Source organism: Theobroma cacao, chromosome 5 (genome assembly GCF_053813885.1).
Source record: "Theobroma cacao isolate CCN51 chromosome 5, ASM5381388v1, whole genome shotgun sequence".
Lineage (NCBI taxonomy): Eukaryota > Viridiplantae > Streptophyta > Magnoliopsida > Malvales > Malvaceae > Theobroma > Theobroma cacao.
The window spans coordinates 7228424-7252348 of NC_142643.1; the positions used below are offsets into that span (position 1 = coordinate 7228424).

General features: G+C 35.3%; 2 protein-coding genes across 2 annotated transcripts; both read left to right on the forward strand.

The window, feature by feature from the left end:
* The first annotated feature begins 12887 nt into the window (after positions 1–12887).
* Positions 12888–15288, forward strand: ILR1 (Peptidase M20/M25/M40 family protein). The gene is made up of 5 exons (XM_007027815.3): positions 12888–13446; positions 13644–13769; positions 13864–14178; positions 14620–14748; positions 14850–15288. The coding sequence occupies exons 1-5, from the start codon at positions 13093–13095 to the stop codon at positions 15222–15224; spliced, it is 1299 nt and encodes a 432-aa protein (XP_007027877.3). The 5' UTR covers positions 12888–13092; the 3' UTR covers positions 15225–15288.
* Positions 15289–15424: 136 nt separating this feature from the next.
* Positions 15425–16273, forward strand: LOC18598326 (bric-a-brac protein). The gene has a single exon (XM_018122212.2). It carries the CDS (start codon positions 15847–15849, stop codon positions 16033–16035), a length of 189 nt encoding a protein of 62 aa, XP_017977701.1. The 5' UTR covers positions 15425–15846; the 3' UTR covers positions 16036–16273.
* The last annotated feature ends 7652 nt before the right edge of the window (positions 16274–23925 follow it).

Below are 23925 nucleotides of genomic sequence, written 5' to 3' on the forward strand. Positions count from 1 at the left end.
TGCCTTTACCAAATAAACAAGCTGGACATCTTTTCACCAACCTCTCCACATCTCGGCGCATTTTTGGCCAATAATAACGATCAGCCACCATTGCCAAAGTCTTGTCTCTGCCAAAATGTCCTCCTAAACCATTCCCATGAAGTTCTCTAATGATTTGCTCCCTTAAAGATCCTTCTGGAATGCACAACTGGTTACCTTTGAATAAATAATCTTCATGCAACCTATAAGGTAAATTTCCAGCTTGTAATGAACCCTGCAAATCAGCTATTATCTTGCTGAAATAAGAATCAGAACTATACTGATTTTTAAGTTCTTCAAATCCTGTGACTTGAATGCTCATAACTGATAACATTTTACATCGCCTACTCAAAGCATCAGCTACAGTATTAGACTGCCTAGATTTATATTTTAAAGAGAAATTAAATTCATTGAGAAAAGAACTCCACTTAGCATGTTGATTACTAAGCTTTTTCTGCGAATGCAAATACCTTAACGCTTGATGGTCAGAATAAACAGCAAACTCACGATAAGCCAAGTAGTGCTGCCAATGACGAATGGCCCTTACCAAAGCATAAAACTCTAAGTCATAAGTTGAGTAACGTCATCTAGAGTCTGTCAACTTTTCACTAAAAAACTCTATAGGCCTTCCATCTTGACTAAGAACTGCTCCAATTCCTACATGTGAAGCATCACACTCAACAACAAATAACTTCTCAAAATCTGGTAGTGTGAGAACTAGGGCTTTAGTCATCAAAGCTTTCACTCTTTCAAAGGCTTTTTGTGCAGAATGTGACCATTCAAATCCATCTTTCTTCAAAGATTCAGTTATAGGACTCATAATAGAACTAAAATTTCGAATGAATCTCCTATAAAAAGATGCCAAACCATGAAAACTCCTTACTTCTTTGATAGATGTAGGTGCTGGCCACTCTGAAATTGCACGAATCTTCTCTGGATCTGGTTTCAAACCCTCTGCAGACACAATGAAACCAAGATATACCACTTCTGGTTGCATAAAACTGCACTTTTTCAAGTTTATATAAAGCTGCTCCTTTTGAAGTACTTCTAAAACTTGTCGTAAATGTTTTAAGTGCTTTTCCTTAGTGTGGATATAGATCAAAATATCATCAAAGTAAACCACCATAAATGATTTCAAGAAGGGCTTGAGTACCTCTGCCATGACTTTCATGAATGTGCTTGGTGCATTTGAAAGGCCAAATGGCATCACCAACCATTCAAATAATCCATCCGGAGTTTTGAAAACTGTTTTCCATTCATCTCCATCCCTCATTCTAATTTGATGGTATCCGCTCTTCAAATCGATCTTTGAAAACACTCTAGAACCAACTAATTGATCAATCATCTCATCTAATCGAGGAATGGGAAAACGATACTTGATTGTAATTTTATTTATGGCACGACTGTCCACACACATCCTCCATGAACCATCTTTCTTAGGAGCTAACAAAGCTGGGCAAGCACGAGGACTTTTACTTTCACGCACTAGACCTTTCTCCAACAACTCCTTAACTTGTCTTTGTACCTCAGCTCACTGCATAGGTGGCATTCTATATGCTGGCAGATTTGGTAATGCTGCTCCTGGTACCAAATCAATTGCATGTTGGATGCTTCGTAAAGGTGGTAGACTTTTCGGCAAATCCTTATTGAACAATTCTCCAAACTCCTTCAATAACTGCTGAATTTCTGTTGGATATTGAGGAGATTTACCCATCTGATCACTTTTTAAATGCTTAGTTACCAAAGCATACATAATACCCATCTCACTACCTTCAGCTTCAAAATTTTCAGCAGATAAATACCCAGTGATCTTGCTGATCTTGCTGTTTGCTGATTTCTTAGTCTCTTCTTTAAGAGGATATAAAGTGTACCTCTTGTTATCCTTGTAGAAAGAATAGGTATTTGGCTTCGTCTTATGAACCATATCATGATCATACAACCAAGGTCTACCCACAAGAATATGACCAACATCCATTGGCACAACATCACATAGGGCCTCATCATCCAAGTTATCTCCCATAGTAAATTTCACCAAACATTGAGTAGTTACTGGTACTTCGTGTCCCTTCTTTAGCCACCCAATCTTGTAAGGATAAGGATGTTTGTTTGTAGGAAGCTTTAATTTGTTCACTGCCTCTTTTGAAATAATATTTTCCATGCTTCCTCCATCAATGACAAGATCACACACTTTACCTTCACAAACAACTCGTGTGCGAAAAATACTTCGCCTCTTCCAATCTTCTGCTTCCTCATTTACTGTTGTTGTCATTACTCTTCGTACCACTAATGACTCACCTTGTGCAGGATAAACATCGATTTCCTCTACCTCTTCCTCATACTCATCATAAACAGGCTCTAACTCTTCCCCTAATTCTGCTAAGTTCACCCTTCGTTGTGGGCAAGCAAAAGAAGTGTGCCCCTTTTCCCCACAAGTAAAACATCGAATATGGGAATTGCTGCCTCCTTTATTTGTAGAAGAACCAGAATTGTTTTGTCCTCCATAAGGCATTATACCCTTGCCTTTATCATTCTTTTCAACATTGGTTGCACCTCTATTAGTTTTATTGATTGTGGCAGCCCCTTGATAATTTTGTTGGGATGTTGGATAACCTCGTCTTGCTTTAGAATTATTTTGCCAATGGGTGCCATATAAGGGCTTTCTAGCACCATAGCGTAAAACTCGTTTTTCTGTTGATAGAGCATATTGACGAGCATCTTCAATGTTGTATAAACGAACTACTCCCATCTCGTCTCTAATAGAATGATTTAAACCAGCAAGATAACGAGAAGTAATTTGTTCGTTACTCTCAGCTAACCCAACCCGAATTGATAAGTTATTGAAATCCGATGTGTACTCCTCAACGGTCATGTTATTTTGTTTCAAACAATGAAACTTTTCATATAATTCCATAGTATAATCAGCAGGTAAAAATTACTTTCGTAATTTGCTTTTCATGTGCTCCCAAGTGCTGATTTTAAGCTTACCTTGTCGTGCACGTTGCTCTTCAACTCTCTTCCACCATTGAAGTGCAGTACCTTTTAATTTCAACTTTACAAATAACATTTTTCGATTTTCTGCCATGGGTTTCCATTCAAAGTAATTTTCCAAACTAGCTTCCCAATCCAAATATTCTTCCACATGAAATTTTTCATGAAAATAGTTACTTCGATCCTGATTCCTCCACCGTTTAAATCAAGAGCATGTAATAATCGGCCCTCCAATCCAACTCTTGCTGCTTGATTTGCGGGTCCATCTTCATGAAAGGGGTTCTCGTTCTCAAATTCACCATCATCCTCGAGATTGTGAATCTCAAGGGGGTTGTGGTCACCTTCCGGATTCTCCATTCGGGCTTCTACTGGTTCCTGACGCTGCAAGGCTTGCACAGCCCGGGTCAAGTCATCAATCATTCTCCGCATCTCTGCCAACTCAGCTTGTTGGGGCTGATTGCCTCTACCTCGACCTCTAGCTTGACCAACCATAATCTCCTAACTCAAATCCTTATAGGATAGTAAGATCGTTTGCTCTGATACCACTTGATGTAGTCGAAAAGTTTAGGGCAATTAGAACTCAACAATTAGGGCTAGAATAGGGTTGATTGTGTTGGAACAATAAAAAGATAATTGGGTTTTCAAAGAAATCTCTTGAATAAATATTCAAAATAACAAAAGATGATAATGATAATCTTCTACCTAAGACACTTATTTATAATAGTTAAGATAAATCCTAATCAAATAGTAATTCTAATCCTAAATAAAGACTTAAAGTACTAAAATTCTAATAAAGATAGGAAAAAGAATTTCAAACTAAATAAATAAAATAAAATCCTAAACTAACTAAAATACTAAATAAATTTCCATATGCGCCTGCATCACTCGTGCTTTTCTTGGAGATGAGGGCTTTCCCATAAGGCTTTCTGGCAGGCCTCTATTTGAATCACCTCATATTTGAATAGTTTCCTTTCAACGTTTGAATGCTGTATTACCTTCTTTCTTTCTTTTTTCCTTCCTTTTATTGCTAATCACTTCTTGAATTATACCAGACTCTTGCTAGTAGATTTGAATGTCTATAGTTTGTGGAAAGCTAAGCTAGTTTCTTTTACACAAAAATTTCTCATTTATAATTTGAAACTCAATGCTTGTAAGTTTCCAAAAGTTACACAAAGCATTTAAGAATTTGCATCACATGATTACAGGACCAGGGGCCTATGGATTGTAGGCACTTTCGGGATAGTTAGGTAAGCATGAGGACATGAGTTAGGTCGCATCTTTATTGAGTCAATGAGTGATGGGGGACCAATGAAAGAGCAAGCAAAAGAAGAGTTGAAAGAAAAAGCAGTAGGAGCTGTGACCAACGGGGGAGGCTCTGCCAAGGACTTAGTTAGGCTTGTTAAAGAGTTGCGTAATGTCCAAGTGAGATGAATACTTTTGAATATAAGTTTTTTGAAATTTTGCTTGTAAATTTTGTATTATTTATTTAATAATGCTAATTATATTTTGGTAAAAAATTTGTTTTAGTCTTAAAATATAAAGTGTTTTTGGAAATAATCTTTCAGATACTTTTAACTATTTTTAGTCAAGAGAAGAGATTTAGGGATAAAAATACCTTTAATGAGACATTTTCATTGACATGCACTCTTATACATGCGCATATTGGGAAAAATAAATCTGTAAAGAATTTGTTCCTTCTAATTTTGTGCAAAACATTTATTTTTTTTCGATAAGCTTGTATAAAACAAAATCATGTTGCAGGAGATGGTTTTTCTGATATTTCGGACATCGCGTTTTAGATAGTACGAGAAGGGTAATATTAAACCAAATGAAGAACTGGTCATGATGAATCCAAAGCCTCGAGAATGATGTGAAACTAGAAATCTCTAATATGGTGGTGAATCGAAAGAAGGAAAATGTGAATCTAAAGCACGAACTGGTCGTGCTGCATAAACCATATGTGACATGGCTGTGACACGGTAAGGTTTAGAGTTTGTGAAATGTCATGGTTGAAATGTGTGACACATCATGGTGAGAATATGTGACACGGTTATGACACGGTAGGGTTTAGAGTCTGTGACACACCATGTAGGGAATATGTGACACGGCAAGGCAAGAATATGTAACACAACTTGGAAGGAATATGTGAGACGACATGGTGAGAATATGTGACACGTCAGTCTGAGAATGTGACATGCCATGGTGAGAATATGCGAGACGGCATGGTGAGCATATGTGACATGACAAGATTTAGAGTTTGTGACATGTCATGGAGGGAATCTATGACACAGCAAGGTGAGAATGTGTACGATGACATGGTGAGAATATACTAAAGTTTTGGATTGCATGACGTGTAAGCTGATGTATACATATTTCATAGGACACTATCTGTATGCTTTACACCGCATATCCAACTGAAGTTGAACTATCGATTATGAAAATTCCAGATGAGTTGTGGGGGTACGTTTAGGGTAATAGGCCGACATATGGGAAAAAATAAGAAGATGTCGATTTCATCCTCACACCTTGCAATGTGGGTGGTCACTGAGTGGTTGTGAAGATTGACTTGGTCAAGTGGATGATTAAGGTGGTGGACTCTACACGAACTTCAGCTGTTAAGGATAACGGAGTGTGTGCGACTCAGATGACATCCTTTATGACGATGATGCCCATCATTTGCCACCAATCCAATTATTTTAACAAAACGTGCCATAAGAGACGAGATTCATTTTTGATGCCATTGGAAATTCATTTGCCAAAATCATTAGTGCATCGCCAGAATGATAGTGTCAGTTGCGATATGTTTACCATAGGGTACATTGACGAATCAAAACCAATCAGAGTTCAGCAGAAGATGATTGCGAATATGCGTCCCCAATATGCTTTAGAAATTTTTAGCAATAGTTGTGAGAGAAAACCCTAAACCCTGCGGCATGAACATATTGGGAGTTGTATGTAGATTTTTTTATAGATATAATTAATTTTAATATTCGTAGATTTTATATAATAATTTTTCAATTCAGACACAGTGCCTATAATGATCAAAAGTTGATGTAAATTAAATTAATTGGTTGTTTTACTCCCAACCTATGGGTTTTTTACTGATGGTGTGTCACAACAAGCCCTAAACGACAACTAACAAGCGTGGCGTGTCACCATAGTACTGCAACGACTCAGCGTGTCACCATAAGATGTCAATGACATATAATAATTAGAGCGTAGCGTGTCATCCCATAATATTGCAATCACTCAGCGTGTCACCACAAAATGTCAACGACATGTAATAATTGAAGCGTGGCGTGTCTCCTTATAATACTACAACGACTTAGCTCGTCACTAGAAGATGTCAACGACATCTAACAATTGTAGCTTGGCATGTCACCCTATAATACTACAATCATTAAGTGTGTCACCACAAAATGTCAACGACATCTAATAATCGGAGCATGGAATGTCACCCCATAATACTGCAACAACTTAGAGTGTTACCACAAGATGTCAACGACATCGAACAAATGTAGCATGGCGTGTCACCCCATAATATTGCAACAACTCAGTGTGTCACCACAAGATGTCAATGATATCTAACAATTAGAGCTTGACGTGTCACCCTATAATATTGCAACGACTCAGCGTGTCACCATAAGATGTCAATGACATTTAACAATTGGAGTGTGGCGTGTCACTCCATCATACTGCAACAACTCAGCGTGTCACCATAAGATGTCAATGACATCTGACAATTGGAGCATGACATGTCACCCCATAATACTACAATCACTTAGCGTGCCACCACAAGATGTCAACAACATCTAATAATTAAAGTGTGACATGTCACCCTATTATACTGTAACGACTTAGCGTGTCATCATAACATGTCAACGACATCTAACAATTGTAGCGAGGTGTGTCACTCCAAAATACTGCAACACTCAATGTGCCACCACAAGATGTCAACGACATCTAACAATTAAAGCGTGGTGTGTCACTCCATAATGCTACAGTGACTCAACATGTCACCACAAGATGTCAATGGCATATAACAATTGGAGCGTGGCGTGTCACCCCATAATACTACAACCAGTCAACGTGTCACCACAAGATGTCAACGAAATTTAACAATTGGAGCATGGCGTGTCACCCCATCATACTGCAACGACTCAGCTTGTCACTACAAAATTTCAACGACATTTAACAATTGGAGCGTGGTGTGTCACCCCATAATACTACAATCACTCAACATGTCACCACAAGATATCAACAACATCTAACAATTGGAGCGTGGTGTGTCACCCCATCATATTGCAACGACTTAACATGTCACTACAAGATGTCAACGACATCTAATAATTGGAGTGTGGCGCGTCATCCCATAATACTGCAACCACTCAACGTGTCACCACAAGATGTCAACAACATCTAACAACTGGAACGTGGCGTGTCACCCCATAATACTGTAACCACTCAACGTGTCACCACAAGATGTCAACAACATCTAACAATTGGAGCATGGCGTGTCACCTCATCATACTGCAATGACTTAACGTGCCACCACAAGATGGCAACGACATTTAACAATTGGAGTGTGGTGTGTCAACCCATGATATTGCAATGACTCAGCGTGTCAACACAAGATGTCAACAATATCTAATAATTGGAGCGTGGCGTGTCACCTCATAATACTATAACCACTTAGCGTGTCACCACAAGATGCCAACGACATCTAACAATTAGAGCGTGGCATGTCACCCTATAATATGACTTAATAGAATGTCATTGTTGCTAGAAATTTAAGTCTTGTGAAATCAGTTTTTGGTACGGTATCTTTCCATGACTTATTTATTTTAAAATTAATTACAAAACTTGTTAAAAATTCTACTCATCGACATAAATTAAATTAAAATAGTTGAATTAAATAATATATGATCTTAAATAGCAAATTATCAGGTTTAGTAATAAACAATTTGATAATTTTCTATTCACTAATCAAAACTAAATACAAAATTCAAATAATCAAATAATATATCAACAAAATAAATCAAAAAAATAAAGACTTATAATATATCTACACCATTCCTTCGAACGTGGGTCCGCCTATGGATACAACGATGACATTTTCTCAATCCATTATTAACTAACAAACACAAAACATGAATGAATGTAACAAACTGTAAGAGGAAATTGTGAGAAAGGTATTGGACATGGCTCACACATTAGTTAGGCTGACAAGCTGTCTTCATATACAAGACACCCTATGTTCTTAAACATTGTCCTTCGTATTGGACAAGTGTTGCCTGTGTGATCGGTTTGTCTGTAAGTTGAACATGTTTTCGGTCATCACACTCGTGGGGGCACAGATTGACTTGGAGATGGTGCCAGATTTGTGGATGAAACTGTAAACGAGGATAGGCAATTCTATCTATTATGCTCGTACCTTTTACATTGTGAACATTTTTGTGGTCGATTGCCTTTACCAACCGATAGAATCCTTTTCCTCCTAAGTCTTCCCTCTTGGCCTTGCCAAGGTTGTGGCAAAACAACGATTTGTTTCACATGAGAGGGGATTTCCTAGTCACTGAAATGCCTTACCGAGTGAATGGACCTCACATAACCCTTCGCCCAAAAAATTGTCTTATAGTAGTCAACTCAGAATTCAACGGCTTCACGTTTGCATCAACTGAAAAATACAATGAACTCAATGTTCAAGCACAATGTAAATGCTATGATCATTAGGGTTCAGATAAGAAATAAAGATATCCTGACCTTATTGCCGCAATGGCATGGTTACGTGGCAGTAAATCTGTCTGGAACTCACAACATGAACACATTTTCTTGGACAAGTTTACAAGTCCATCAATCTTCGCATCTTTAACTCTGAACTCCATTTGATTGCTAGGTTTAACTACAAAGCAATGTGCATCATTGAAACGTTTGCTCAACTGCCTGTCAACCCAAGGGCTGAAGAGCGTGGTCACCTTGATGGCCTCCTCGTGCCAGCCATGGAACCAACGCTGGAACACGTATCTGATGAACTCGATCAGAATAATGATTAGCATTTGTCTTGCATGCTTCAAGCATGAGTTAACACATTCCACAATATTGGATGTCATGAATTGGTATCGCCTTACTGGTGAATGTGCATGCTCTCATCTTTTAGGGCCTATTATCATAAGGTTGGAGTGGGCTCTCGTGTGAATTTGCTTGAGCTGGTTCATATGTTTATTGACATCGAAAACCTTATAGTAATCTTGAGTAAAGGTGAAAATCATAGAAACATCATCACGCTTGAACTTGTTTTTGAAGTTTTCTTCAAGTGGTTGCCACATAAACCGTGGTATGCTTCTGGGTATGAATTTTGAATTGCTTTCTTAATGCCGAGATGTTGATAAGAAATGAATATAGTGTTTTTAGGACAACCAATCGCATCTAGTAATTTACTAAGAAACCATGTCCACGAGTCTTCATCCTCAACATGCCTTATGCCAAATGCAATGGATATACTCACTCATTTGCATCTTTGCATACAGCGACAAAGAGAACACCTTTAAACCTGCCTTTCAAATGTGTCACATCAATTGCAACCCTAAGACGCATTACATCCCTAAACCATAAGATACAAGCCCTATATGACCAGAAATAATATTTGAATATTTGTACCTCATCAGTAGCCACTGTAATGACTGTGTCAAGATTTTCTCGTTCCAACATATAAAAATACGAGGGTATTAGTTGAAATGACTCCTCCGATGGATCGAAAACAAGCCTCTCTATATACTCTTTCGCTTACTAGGCCTTACCATACAAGCATTTCAATCCTCACTGAACCTTTATCTCACCAATTATGTTCTTAGGTCTCAATGATACTCCATTAGCCCGAAGCTTGTGTGACATAAGTTCACCTATTATCTTCACACTTGTAGTTTGAAATCGCCCTTGCCAACCGTTGAAAGTACACGTGTGTACTTTGTGGAATGTTCAAACTTGCTAATATTCTATTTTAGGTAACTTTATTGCATGCACATCAAACTTGCATGCCCTGTCCTTGCAAACAACCTCAAAATGACTTTTACATGACCAATTTACTCTTATCTCAAACTACTCTTTTAGAGTCAACATGTTCAAAGCTCATTTAAACTTGGCCTTCGATGAAAACATTATTCCTTTGTATAAGTGATCATTGGCACATGATGACTCCTCAGTGGTAATTGTTTGGAGGGAGAACCTTTTTGCACTTGGAATTAGCCACATACGAGATATCCCTACATTTCCCCTTTCTTTTTAGTTGTCATCGAGCAATGTCTCAAGCGAACGAATCTTGTACTCACCAGTGATGGGGTTACTGTATATGGGGTCATCACACTGAACATTTCCTACATCAACACCTCCAACAGGTTTCGTCTTGCCTTCAACATTGCAAATTGGAATGTCACTATCATAAAGCTAATCATCATCTAAACTGTCATCATGCCATTCATTAGGCTCGTAATTTGAATTGTCATCAAATCTATCTTCACCTGCAGGGAATCGATCCTCTTTTCCTTCATCATATGCAGTATTATCGTCCAGCGTCATAGTGTCATCCTCCAACGTCGCAATGTTGTCCTCTAGTGTCGCAATCTCATTTGAAAATGGCATTACACCCTCCACCGTTTCACCCCGATTGTTGCATTTGTTGCATAAAAGTAAATAATTAGTTCGATGCACATGCTGATCTAAATTATGCAATCAACTGTTGTGTGAATGTCGTGTGTCTACTAAGCTGCACAAACTCTTATGCATACGTCAATTGCCATTGTTGTGGGTTAGGGATTGAATGTTGTGGTATATGTAAAGCATTGTAAATCTTATTTTGATTGAGGTGATTACCATGTTGTACAACTTTGTCATGTGACATAACATTTGTATGGCGTTCTTTAATGGTGATGTACACTGCCGGAACATTCTTGTGATAGCTCTCTAAGTGTATTGATCAATGCATGTAACTCAATCTTGTGAATTTCTGAGTTTACCCTAACAAAATCTTCAACTAGCTTCATCAATCCCGCAAACGACAAATCACTCCTAACCCTTTGCATTTATGACTCACCACCCTTATAAATCCCATCCACCCACTGACCACCGTGTCTTATCACAAGTCGCAATATTGGAGGACCACTGAAATTTTGAAAACAAAAAATTTGTCATCCATTTTACACATTACATGCTGTGTTCTAAAAATTTGTCAGTCATGTTGTTATACGTCATGTTCAATAAATGTTACATGCCATGTTCAACAAATATGTTAGACTCCATGTGCTAACACATGTTATTTCAATATATTTTTCATTTGCCATGTGCATTAGAGATGTATGGCATGTAACAACTCTAGGCAACGTTCTAATGATTTTGCTATAGGCCATGTTTATTACACCTACTGTATAGACAAATTTTTCAAGCCCTGTACTAAAACATGTAATTTTTTTATTTTAATATATTTAACAAGCATGCTGTGTAACAACTCTACGCAATGCTCTAATTTACACAAAAAGTTTCAAAAATTAATGTGTTGTAGCAATAAACCCAATAACATACCTTGAGGTCAGCTCTACTCTAGGGTCTGTTTATTGACAATGATATGGTTAGATGCCGAGAGATAGACCACAGCTCGATGACGATGGTGCTCAACAGAGAGTTGACAAAATCAATATAGTTTAGAAAGTTGAGCGAGTTGAGGTAGCTGAAATAGCTGAGCATTTATCTTCTTTATGACGAAAGAGAGATATCAGGATATTAATTAATTTGTCAAGATGTTTTTAAGGGTATTTTTATCTACTCATGCTTGTTTTTGGGTAAAAACAGATAACTTTATATGAGTGGCTATTTTTGAAATTACTTTATGAGGAGGGTTATTTTTTACAATTTTCTTTTATATTTTTTTTCATAAAAAATGTAGACATTTTTTTATGAACATATTGAAGAAAACCCTGGGAAAGTCCCATTGAAATTTTATTGCCACATAAGACAATGTGAGGACATTTGTGGAATTTACTTGGATAATGGTTGTTATCTCAAAATTTAAAGCGGCGTTTGGTACTTTACAATGCAATGTGATTACAGGTAATGTGATTGTAAGCAATGTATTGCAGGAAAAATAACATTATAGTGTTTGGTATACAAACAAAATAATGATTAAAATATAGAGAAGATAACATTGCAGCGTTTGGTTTACAAATACTTTTCTGAGAATGTAATATTAATTTTCAAAACTACCCCTATTTATTAAAATACAAGTTTAATATGTTTTTATTTTTTATTGTTAATTTTTATATAATATCATTTCTTAAATATATTTTTAATGTCATATATTTTATTTTTATTTTTTATTATAATATTATATATTTTATTTTCATTTCTTTAATATAATTTTTTATATTATATATTTTATTTTAATTTCTTTTACCTATATTATATAAATTTTAATTTTTTATATTTTATTTTAATTTTTAATTTTTATATTATATTTTAATATTTTTTATTTTAATTATAATATTATAAAATATTTTTAACAAATTAATAGAGTTGAATGATAAAAATATTTTTAATAACATTACAGAATACAATGTAATAAAATTACATTGATTTTGAACTGTAATCACATTGTATCTCTTAACTATAATGTGATTATATTATAATTTTATATTACAGTGATCTATTATAAAATAAATATTATAATATAATTTAATTAAATATATTATAAAAATATACTCTCATTTCCCTCGTATAAAACGTTACCTAAAAGCTAATGGCTCGGAGTCGCTAGGCCAGTTGAGTTCGAAACGGAGAGTTTTTGCCAAATTTTACAGGCCGCAGGTACAAAAATTAATTGCAGTAGCGAAAAAGTTGCGCTGAGTTTGTGGCACTCGGTCAAAGCAAGGGTGGGTAGCACCTATCAGTCAAGAGGACAGAACGAGCAAAAACTTCTCTTTCAGAATGTCCTTCAATGTACACAGCACTCCAAGTCTATGAGTAGGACCTACAAACAAACTTTCTCATTAGTGTAAAATTTCTGGTGAATCAAAATAGCACCGTTCTTTGGCTTTCCAAACCATGATTCCAATGGAGTTTTTCTCGTGCTTCGTGGTTTCAACAATTATATTCCAAGCTATGGCCTTGGAAACTCGTCCTGGATCAGAGCTTGAATTGCTTAGTCAAGAATTGTTGGAATCTGCAAGACAGCCTGAGTTTTTTGAATGGATGAGAGGGATTAGGAGGAGAATTCACGAGCACCCAGAGCTGGGATTTGAAGAGCACAAGACCAATGAACTAATCAGGAATGAGTTAGACTCACTTGGGATCAGTTACAAATGGCCTGTTGCTAAGACTGGCGTGGTTGGTTCTATTGGGTCTGGTGCAAATCCAGTTTTCGGCCTCAGAGCAGACATGGATGCCCTTCCTTTACAGGTCATCTCTCTTTCTCTCTCTTGGGGGTTTGTCTCATGGACCATTTGCTAAGGTCCCTCATAGATTGCTGCAATTTATAATATAATTTCTTTTTTGAGGCTATTGGATGATTCCCTAGAGCCTTGTTATTTTCTTTACTTAGTGTGCTGTATATGACAAATGTCTTATACCTTGTAATCGACCTTACAATTTTGAAGGAATTAGTGGAATGGAAGCACAAGAGCAAAGTTGATGGGAAGATGCACGCCTGTGGTCATGATTCCCATGTAGCAATGCTACTTGGAGCAGCCAAGTTACTTCAGAGCAGAAGAGATTTATTGAAGGTAATTTACACTCTTTCCAATTACCTGCAAAATATCAGCATCTTTTTTCTCTCTTGTTGGGCTAATTTTGTATTGCTGCAACATTTTCTTGAAGGGAACGGTGAAGCTAGTTTTTCAACCTGGTGAAGAGGGTTATTCTGGTGCTTACTATATGTTGCAAGATGAAGTCCTAGATGATATTGATGCGATCCTCAGTATACATGTTTTGCCATCAGTGCCCACCGGTGCTATTGCTTCAAGGCCTGGTCCAATGCTTGCCGGTGTTGGGCTGTTTTCAGCTACGATTCAGGGAAAAGGAGCACATGCATCAAGCCCCCATTTGAGTAAGGACCCAATTGTTGCAGCTTGTTCTGCTGTCATTGCTCTCCAACAGATTGTCTCCAGAGAGACAGATCCCCTCAAGGCCATGGTAATTTTCTATCCTCCATGTTAAAAATATTTTCAAGATGGTAATCTTGTAGGCCTTGCTCACGAAAGTATCAGTTTGCCATGCCATGATTGATTTTGTCAACATCAGTATGCAGCAATTGAGAGTTATATATCACCTAGAATACTAAATGTGGAACAAATGCTATTGCTGGATCTTTGGATTGGAAATTGAATTGACTAGGCTTGCAAGTTAGCACTATTTGCAGTGTCGAATTCCACCCATCTGTAAGGAGATTTACCAAAAATCTGGAAATTACCATAGCAGTAGAAAACTGATTTGATCCAAAATCAATATAGGATTCACATCCTAGATTAATCCACTGACTGCATAAGCCCGTACTGCCTAGTTCCTGATCAGCATAGTTAACCTTTTAGCAACAATTAAGACCCAAAAGTCCAAATTTCATTTTGAATGATGTAGGTGGTAACAGTTGGTTCAATAGAGGGAGGTCGAGCTGAAAATGTAATCCCGGAATCTGTGAGATTCACTGGAACATATAGGAGCTTGTCCACTGAAGGTCTTTCTTACCTCCAAAAAAGGATTAAAGAGGTAAGGCATGCAAACTTCTCATCTCCTGAACTCCAAATTTTCTAGCACTACCCAATGTTAAGTACGACAATTTTTCAAACATGACTATGCTCCACTCACAGGTCATAGAAATGCAAGCAGCTGTGCATCAGTGCAGTGGCACGGTGGACTTTATGGAAGACAAACCTATGCCTCATCCAGTAATGGTCAATGACGAAACATTGTTCGAACATGCAAATAAGGTGGGCAAGAGTCTTGTTGGAGAAAACAACGTTCATCTCCTCCCCATATCCATGGCAGCAGAAGACTTCAGTTTATTTGCACAGAGGACTGCAGCTGCAATTTATGTGATTGGGATAAAGAATGAGACCCTGAAATCAGATCAGCCATTGCACTCACCTTACTTTTTTATTGATGAAGAGGCTCTTCCTATTGGAGCGGCTTTCAATGCTGCCGTTGCAATTTCATACCTGGATAGCCATGTTGCAACTAATTGAGAGCTTTGACATCAATGTGAACATTGCAAAACATAATAAGAAGCGTTATGGTTAGCATTGTAAAGCAGATTCAAGAAAAAGGGAGAGATTTCTATTTATCTTTCTAATAGTTACTATATGATATTGAAACTTTTTGTTCGAGGAAATCCTAACAAATTAGTCAGCAAAAGTAACGATAGACTCCTCTTAATGAACTGATACGTGTGCTGATTGAGATAAAAGGTTTAAAACTAAATAACAACTTCTGTAGTTTTTGCTAGTGATAAAAGGGTGGACTTAACATGAGGCATAAATCACCAGTACAATTAAGATTTTATATATATATATTTGAAATAGAAAGGGATTCTAGGCTTCTAGCAATTCATTTTTTTTTGGGTACCAGGGTTGTTAGCAGAACACAAAATAAAAAAAAAAAAAAAAACGAAGAATAACAAATTCTGAGAACTAATTGAGGATGACCTTCCTCCCCACACACACTCAGACAGATACTAATTCCCTGGTTTGACAAGAGCTAGGCCCAGTCCAAGATACAGATCTTAACCATTTATAATTCTACGAGGTTACCCATCGAAGCAAAACCAAACCCAAGTGAAGAGTAAAACAAAACCCAAGAAACCCAAAAATGGTGCTGTGGTCCTACCCACCAACGGTAAAGCAACTGGCAGTAACAATCGGGTTTTGCCTCACCGGGACTTCCCTCATGGCCGTCGGAGCTTACCTCTCCCTTGTCAACATAGCTCCTCAACAAGAACGCGCCCAAGCCCGTAGCCAATACGTTAAAGACCGACTTCGAAAGATGCTTGACGATTAGCCACCCCGCCCCAAAAAACAGAAGAAGAAGAAGAAGAAGACCAAAGTAAGGAAAAAACAGGCAACCCTTTTTAGATTGTTGGTATTGATTGGTTTGGTTCTGAATTTTGCTTGACATGTAAAAGAAATTAACCTTTGGAAGTTTTTTCAATATTGGGCCCTTGTGTTTGCGAACTGTGGTGATCAATTTATATTTTCGAGTCATTTGACTCTTTTTTTTTTCTTTTTAACATTCTTAATTTGGTGTTCAATTTTCTTGTTTACTGTTTATTTATAAACAATGATCGTGGCAAAGTACAGACGATTTTTCAGTTAGAAAAGGAGACGTAATTGATTAATTAATAAAATCTATCATTTTTATGAAATTTTAAATTTGATTTAAATTTATTAAAAATAATAAATTTTAATCTAAGAAATATAATTGAATTCCAAATTAAGATCACCTGCCTAATAGCTATTAATATCTCTAGGACACTCTTTCAAATCACGGTATCAATTAATAATGTATTATTATTTTTGGATTTTGCCTTTGATTAAGGTTGGGGATGGGAGTTTGAGTTGCAACAAGTGTAGAAGACGACACTACATTTTTTTTTTTTGGACCAACAAGAAGATACGCTACTTGGGTCTAAGCTCGACAATTTTACATATGACAAACATAACATGAAATTAACGTGTTCGGGTTTAAAATAACCATGTCGAAAATTTTGTAACTTAAATGTTTCAAATTCGTTTAAATCATTTAACACACGTTTAGTTAATTTTATTATGGTATATTTATATAATTCATGATCTGTTGATTAGCCTTTTAATTAATTATGTAAATGTGTTTGTCAACATCTTTATAACTCGATTATGACCCATTTAATCCCATAAAATATTTTCTTCTATTATAGGTGATGATGGTAGTGGATTTTATAGTGGTTGATGATGATAGTGTAGATTCTAAAAACTCTTCAAAGTGAAATGAATGTAACTTGAGTAAATCAAAGAATAAAGGAAGGTAAGTGTAGATTTTCAAAACTCTTCAAATTAAAGTAAAAAGCATAAGTATTTTAAAGTGAGTTAAAAGTGATTTGAAGATTGAGTTGAAGAAAAAACAAGTTCAAAAATAACTGTTCAAATCTTTGTATAGCCAAGTAAAATGCACAAGTAAGAAGTAGTGAAGAGTAAAGAGAAAATGCATAAGTTTAAGGGTAAGAAGAAGAGAGAAAGACATAAATCATTTATAAAGGTTTGACCTTCTCCATAGGCGTCTACATCCTCTCCCTTGGCTCACCAAGGAGTTTGTAATCCATTATGAAAAATACTTTTTAAGGTTCAAGTATAACCTTTACAATAGTGCCTTTTCACGGGTTCAAGCACAATCCTTACAATGCCTTTTCACGGGAGCAAGTATAACCCACCCAATGCCTTTTCACGAAAGCAACATAACCCACACAATGCCTTTTCACGAGAGCAAGCATAACCCTTTGTCTTTTCCAGGGTTAGACATAACCTTTTTGCCTTTTCAAAGATCAAGCATAACCTCTTTACAACACTATCTTTTGAAGGCTTAGGCATAACCTGTCTCCCTTACAAGGTAAAAGCAATGATACCTTTAAAAGGTGGGTTTTGCTTAGTAAGTACATGGAGGAAGAGTTTGGTACAGCTAAAGAATGATTATAAATGATGTAAGTGAAAGCACAAAGAATTTGAAGCACAAGGTAGCTCACAAGCTTTTTGAAAGAATATGAATAGCTTGCTCTAGCTTGGTTTTTCTCTATTTTTCCTTTTCTTCTTTATCTCATTTGGTTCTTAATCAAGTGATCTTTTCTCAACTCTTCTCCCTCTTAAAATGTGTTGGAAAAGTCTCTTTTATACTTGGAAAAAGTTTATAACTGTTAAGGATGATTTGGCAAAGAAACTAGCCATTTTTCTTATCTTTTTCATGTCTAACGACTACTTTTGAAGTTTAAGAATCAATTCTTTTTCTTGAGATGTCGGTTCTTCTTTAGTCTAGAGCTTTCTACTTTTAACAAATCAATTCTTTATTCTTGAGAAGTCAGCTCTTTGTGTCTAAGAAGTTAGTTCTTTTTGACTGAGAAGTTAGTTCTTTTTGCCTAAGAATTGATTCTTGTTTCTTTAGATATCAGTTCTTCTTGATTGAGAATCAATTCATTCCTTTCCAGATATTTGTTTTTTGTGCACCTAGACTTGCAAGAATCAACTTCTTGACTATTGGAATTGATTCTTAAGCTCTCAAAAACTTGTCTAAGTATTCCATCTTGCAAGAATTGATGTTTCTTTTACAAAACAACTTCAAATGTTAATCGAGTAAGGGAACATAAAAACATATCAAAAGCATTCAAGGATCACTCAAGCTATTCAATGATCGCTTAGACAAGAAATTTTGATCATTTTTGTCATGTCAAAACTCTAATCATTTTCAAGTTATTAAAGCTAACAATCTCCTTCTTTTTAATATGACAAAAATCTTGAGCAAAATTTGCTTGTAAAGTACTTCCCCCACATAGTTGCAAGGTTCAAAACTTTGATGATCAAATATTCCCTTTTGAATATCTCTTTTTTTTTTGTTATATTAAAAAGGAAGATAAACATACAATAAACACAATTTGCAAAGCATGATACTCACAATGAGGAACATCAATTTGTGAGAAGAAGATATTCAATAAGCACATTTATTAATCTCCCATTGATATTCAAAGCTAATACCAATTGATAGATATAAAAGCTCCCCCTTTCTAAAAGCAAGTAAGCATAAAATCAGTTGTGAGGGATATAATCATTTTCAAGTACATTTCATCAATTGGTAAGGCACTAATAGAAGCTCCTCCTATCATTGAGCAGTTCAAGTATATTAACTTTAAAGCTTAAGCACATTTAAGAAAAATATAATCAATTTAAAGCTCAAGTGAAGAAGTGACAATATAAAGCTTGATGTAAATTTAAAGCTAGATGCCAATTGACAGTACCTAAAGCTTGATATCAATGATTGGAAAGAAGCTTGATATCAATTGTGCATTTCAACACTCAAGCATAAGTGAGAGACATTAAAGCACATTTGGTGTTAGAAGGATATTACCATTAAGAAAGAAAACCAATTTGTTGAATTCTCACCACAACTTACTGTTGAAGATACCGAGTGCTAATGATGCCGTTTTTGATAAGCTCTCTCTTAATAAATCATAAGCTCAACAGAAATTGTTAGGAAAGTTCCTAAACATGTCCAAGGCATCATTAGTTAGCAAGTATCATTCCTAATCATTTTCAAGCATTAATAAACATTCTTCAATTTTCATGAAGAATAATCATTAAGCATCATCAAGCACTATTAACCAAGCAATTTAAAAAGAATTTTCCAAGTCATATACGAATGATAATTCAAGAAGAATTTTCACAATAAGGGTATATTATCAAATATCAAAGAAATATGATCATCAAGTATTTTTGGCAAGCATTCTTCCAAAGAAAGCATTTCAAGAAATATTCTCCAAATAGTGTCTAAAATTATCAAGTCGAAGAGAATATTCACATCAATAGAAGCATCATTATCAATGAAGTATTCCCAAAGCATTTTGCACTTGTTACAATCATGTAAGAAAAATATTATGATCAAGGAAGCACAATCATGATTACAAAAAAAAAAAAAAATAAATTTGGCTATCTTCATTAATCATGATTCCAATACGTTCCATGAAATACAAGCATGATTTTACTCTTCCTAATATATAGACATATACCAAAAAGTATGCAATCATTGGAGTTCAATGCATAATGCTATTTCTCAATAATCTTTATAATTCATGAGTGATACCAATGCTTATGGAAGATAAAACACTCAACTCATGAATATATTTAAATTAAACATCCAATCATGAAAGAATACCTATTATCAAGCTTCAAGAAATAAGCATTCAATTGGTAATTTGTAGCTCAAGCTGGATGCACACAAAGCCTTTAGATCATGTAGACATGCAAGCTTATGGAAGACATAGTCAACATTTAAAAACACATTTAAAAGATTTTTCAACTATGTCAACATTTAATACAATTCATGATCAAACTTGACAATCAAATCCATCTTCAAAAGTATAATTCAAGTCAAGTTTTAGATTTCAATCATTAAGGCCAAGCAAGATTAAATCTCATGTAAGCATGTGACTTGACCAAAATAATAAATGAACTAAAAATATTTTTCATGAAGTTCAAGGAGTTCATCATAATCAATTTCACATGAATAATCAAAGAGTTACTCTTGAAACAATCATTTAAGCACAAACATTAAGCATATTTCAAGAATTGTTCCTAGTGTTGACTCCATGTGTTTTTTATGATAAAAATATTCCTTACTCATTGATGTCTAACTTCACTACTTAAGTGGTGCAAGATAAAGTTTAATTCCCTTAATAAATTTGATTATTAAAGGTAAGTCAAGAAGCTTGCTCACTTAGAAGATGAGTTAATCAATTAAAGAAGCAAAAAGAAAAAAAAAAGGATTTAGTGAAAACAAAACATTTTAAACTGATAAACATGAAGCTTTAATCAGTTAAGGCATAGCTGGGCATTGTATAAAAGTAAGACAGAGAAGCCTTAATCAATTAGCACAAGGCTTAATTGATTAAGAGGGTGTTGGAAGCGAAACACATAAGATTGCTAATCTGTTAAGCAAAGGGGCTAATCGGTTAAATCTCAAGCTTAAAGTACCTAGAAGTGCCAAAATTTAAATTCAAAGTGATAGTGACTGTTCAAAGGTGCCAAATGAAGAAATTCAAATTTAAAGATTTCTTAATCGGTTGAAGCATATTTGAATTAGTTAAGGATGAAGGGAAAGAGGCTTCTATCAGTTAAGAAAAGTATTAATCAGTTAAGAAAAATTAGGCCAAAAACAGTGTAGGAAGGTGTCTTAAAACAAAAAGTTTTTAATCGGTTAGAGTTTCTTTTAACCGATTAACACAATTAAAAGAGTTGCCAAAATTGTAAATACAAAAAGGCTTAATTGGTTAAAGCTTGCCTTTAACTAGTTAATAGAATACTTTCTGCCCATTTGAATTTAAGCACTAGAAGTTAAAATAAAGGCTAGAACTGGGCCAAAATTGTTGCTAGTAGCTAGAATCTATCCCCAATGGCCAAATGAGGTTTCCAAGTATAAAAAGCCCCTCTAACGGTTAAGAAAGGTTAAGAGAAGCTTTAAAGAGTTTGAGAGAGCCAAAAAGAGCAAAAACCTTCTCTTGTACCCTTGTATTCCACTTTTATCTTTGTGAAAGGGTTTGTGTTGAAGCTTGTACAACTTAGATAAGTTAGGCTAAAGCTTGTACAACTTAGATTAGATAGGTGATCATTTGTACCTCTTTTTATCTTTTATTTCTTGTTTACTTAGAGTGTGTGAGATAGTCTAAGGGGTAGTCTAAGCTAGGCTAAGCTTAGAACTTGTTGTAAATAAGTTGGAGCATAAGTTAGAAGCTCACCTTGTAAAAGCTTGGTGGATGCTGTTAATTCCATTGATATTAATGAAATTGGGTTGAAAATCCTTGATTGGGAATATTAAGATAGTGGATGTAGGTCAAGTGGACTGAACCACTCTAAATATTGTGCTTTGTCCACTTAGCTTAACCTCTCTTTACTTAGTGTTTGCTAACCTCAACAAGTTTTCAAACCATCACTCTTAAATCTTCCAAACGGATTTTAAATTTCAAGAGCTACCAAAAAAAATATTTTTAAGTGTTATTTACCCTCTTCTAGCATTCTTTTTGGGACCAACAAGTGGTATTACAAACTAACCCTTTGATTTTTTTTTTGCAAATCCTAACCCTTTGATTTAAGGCTTAACATCCTTAAAGGAGATCCAATGGCTACATAAAACACAAATGTGGTTAAGGGACAACCCACAAATAAGCATATTCTATTTGATGGATCAAACTACTAATATTAAAGCACTAGAATATCAATTTATATTAAAACTATAGACTATGAGATGAGGGATGTTATCACAAATAGTCTTTACACTCCCACTAGCACAAATCTGATCACGGGTGAGAAAATACCTAAATCTAAGGAAGAATGGACTAAGGCTGAAATGAGAAAAGTCTAAATAAATTTGAAAGCCATCAACACTTTTCATGGTGCTTCAACCCTTATTGAATTCAAATAATTTCTAGCTGTACCACAACCAAGGAAATTTGGAAAAAGCTTAGGATCATCCATAAGGGGACTTCTCAAGTTAAGTAGTCTAAAATTACCCTTTTCACCCACAATTATAAAATGTTCAAAATGGAACCTGGTGAGAACATAACTTCAATGTATAACCGATTCACCAACATAGTCAATAAGTTCTATTAGCTAGGAAAAGTTATACTTGAACATGAGTTAGTAAAAAGGCTCATTAGAAGCCTACCAAAGAGCTAGAAACTGATGTGCTAGTAGATTGCACCAGTCTATAAATCACCTTTTATTTCCTCATAAGTTGTTTTCCCAACTCACAACAAAGCATAAATATTGTTTAAGTTTACATTTCATTCCAATGCAAGCTCATTTTTCAAATGAATTTTCCATGTCTGTGTGAAATCTCTCAAAGTGAATGTCATGCACTTTGGATAAGTTTATGCTCATACAAGCTTTAAACTAGCTTAGAATTTCATAAGTTTGCTTTTCACTTATCTCTCCACTGATGTAGGTTAACACTTAACTATGGATCTTTAGGACTTTATTCAGCTTGTAACATATGGATAAAGTAAAGGTAGGATATAGGAACTAATAAAGCTCAAATCACCCTAGGCATATAATTATTCTAGGACCTATATAGCCTAATCTTCCTTCACTAGGTACACCTTTTTCTTCCTTTTCACTTTTCATTCATCAAGCTTTTATTCTTTTTTTCTATGCACAAATCAACACCCCTAAAAGCTTTTATTCTCAAATCAAGACCCCTAAACTTGTTTTTTTCAATGATAGTGGGATGAATGCTTTACAATAAATTTTAAAATTTTCTCTACTTCATCTTTTCCGTTCTTTTCAACATTTAGTCCATATATAATTCCTAAAATAATGTACATGCTTAGGAGTGAGGGTAGTGGAATTGGAAACTTATTTACAAGCTAAGCCAATTTATTTATGGTTGCCAAAGAAAAAGATAAATCTAAGCTTAAAGGGGTATAGTAGGGATAAAATTTGACTAGGTTAGCTCGAAAGGCTCAATCGATCCAAAGATGGCCTAAGTCATTTCTTAGCTAAATGTAGCCTCGGATTTCACGTCAAGAATGGATTAAACAAATTCTAAAACTCCAAACATAGTCTAAAAATTTGCATTCACATAATCATTCTCTAAATGTACATAATGACTCAATATAAGAGATAAAGTGCTCAATTGTGGAACTTTCATCCTACAATAATGCCACGTATCAAAAATGTTTTACTAAAAGTAACAAGAATAGCAGGATAACTAAGTTTCATCATTGGATAGGTAAATTAATTTCATGGTGAATTGACTTGAACTTCAATTCTTCAAAACATGCTGAGAATCTAACTAAGATTGAAATTTAAAGGCAAAAAAAAAAAAAAAAAACAATATTGAAAAGCTTAACCCCCCCCCCCCCCCCTAAACTGAAGATTAACATTGTCCCCAATGTTATAAAAGAAAAAAAGAAAAGTAAAGCATACTCCATTGGATAGTAGAAATCCTCTAGCCTTCCCCTTCATCCTCATCATTGTGGTAAAAGTTGTTGGGAGAGTGAGGCAAACCCATAAGAAACAGATGGAAAACAATTTAATAGAAAAATATAAATAATAGCAAAAATAAATAACAATTAAATTTAAGGAAAAGATTAAAAGTTTAGAAACTTAGGTTGCCTCCCAAGAAATGCTTCTTTATATTCACTAGTTGGACTAATTCACC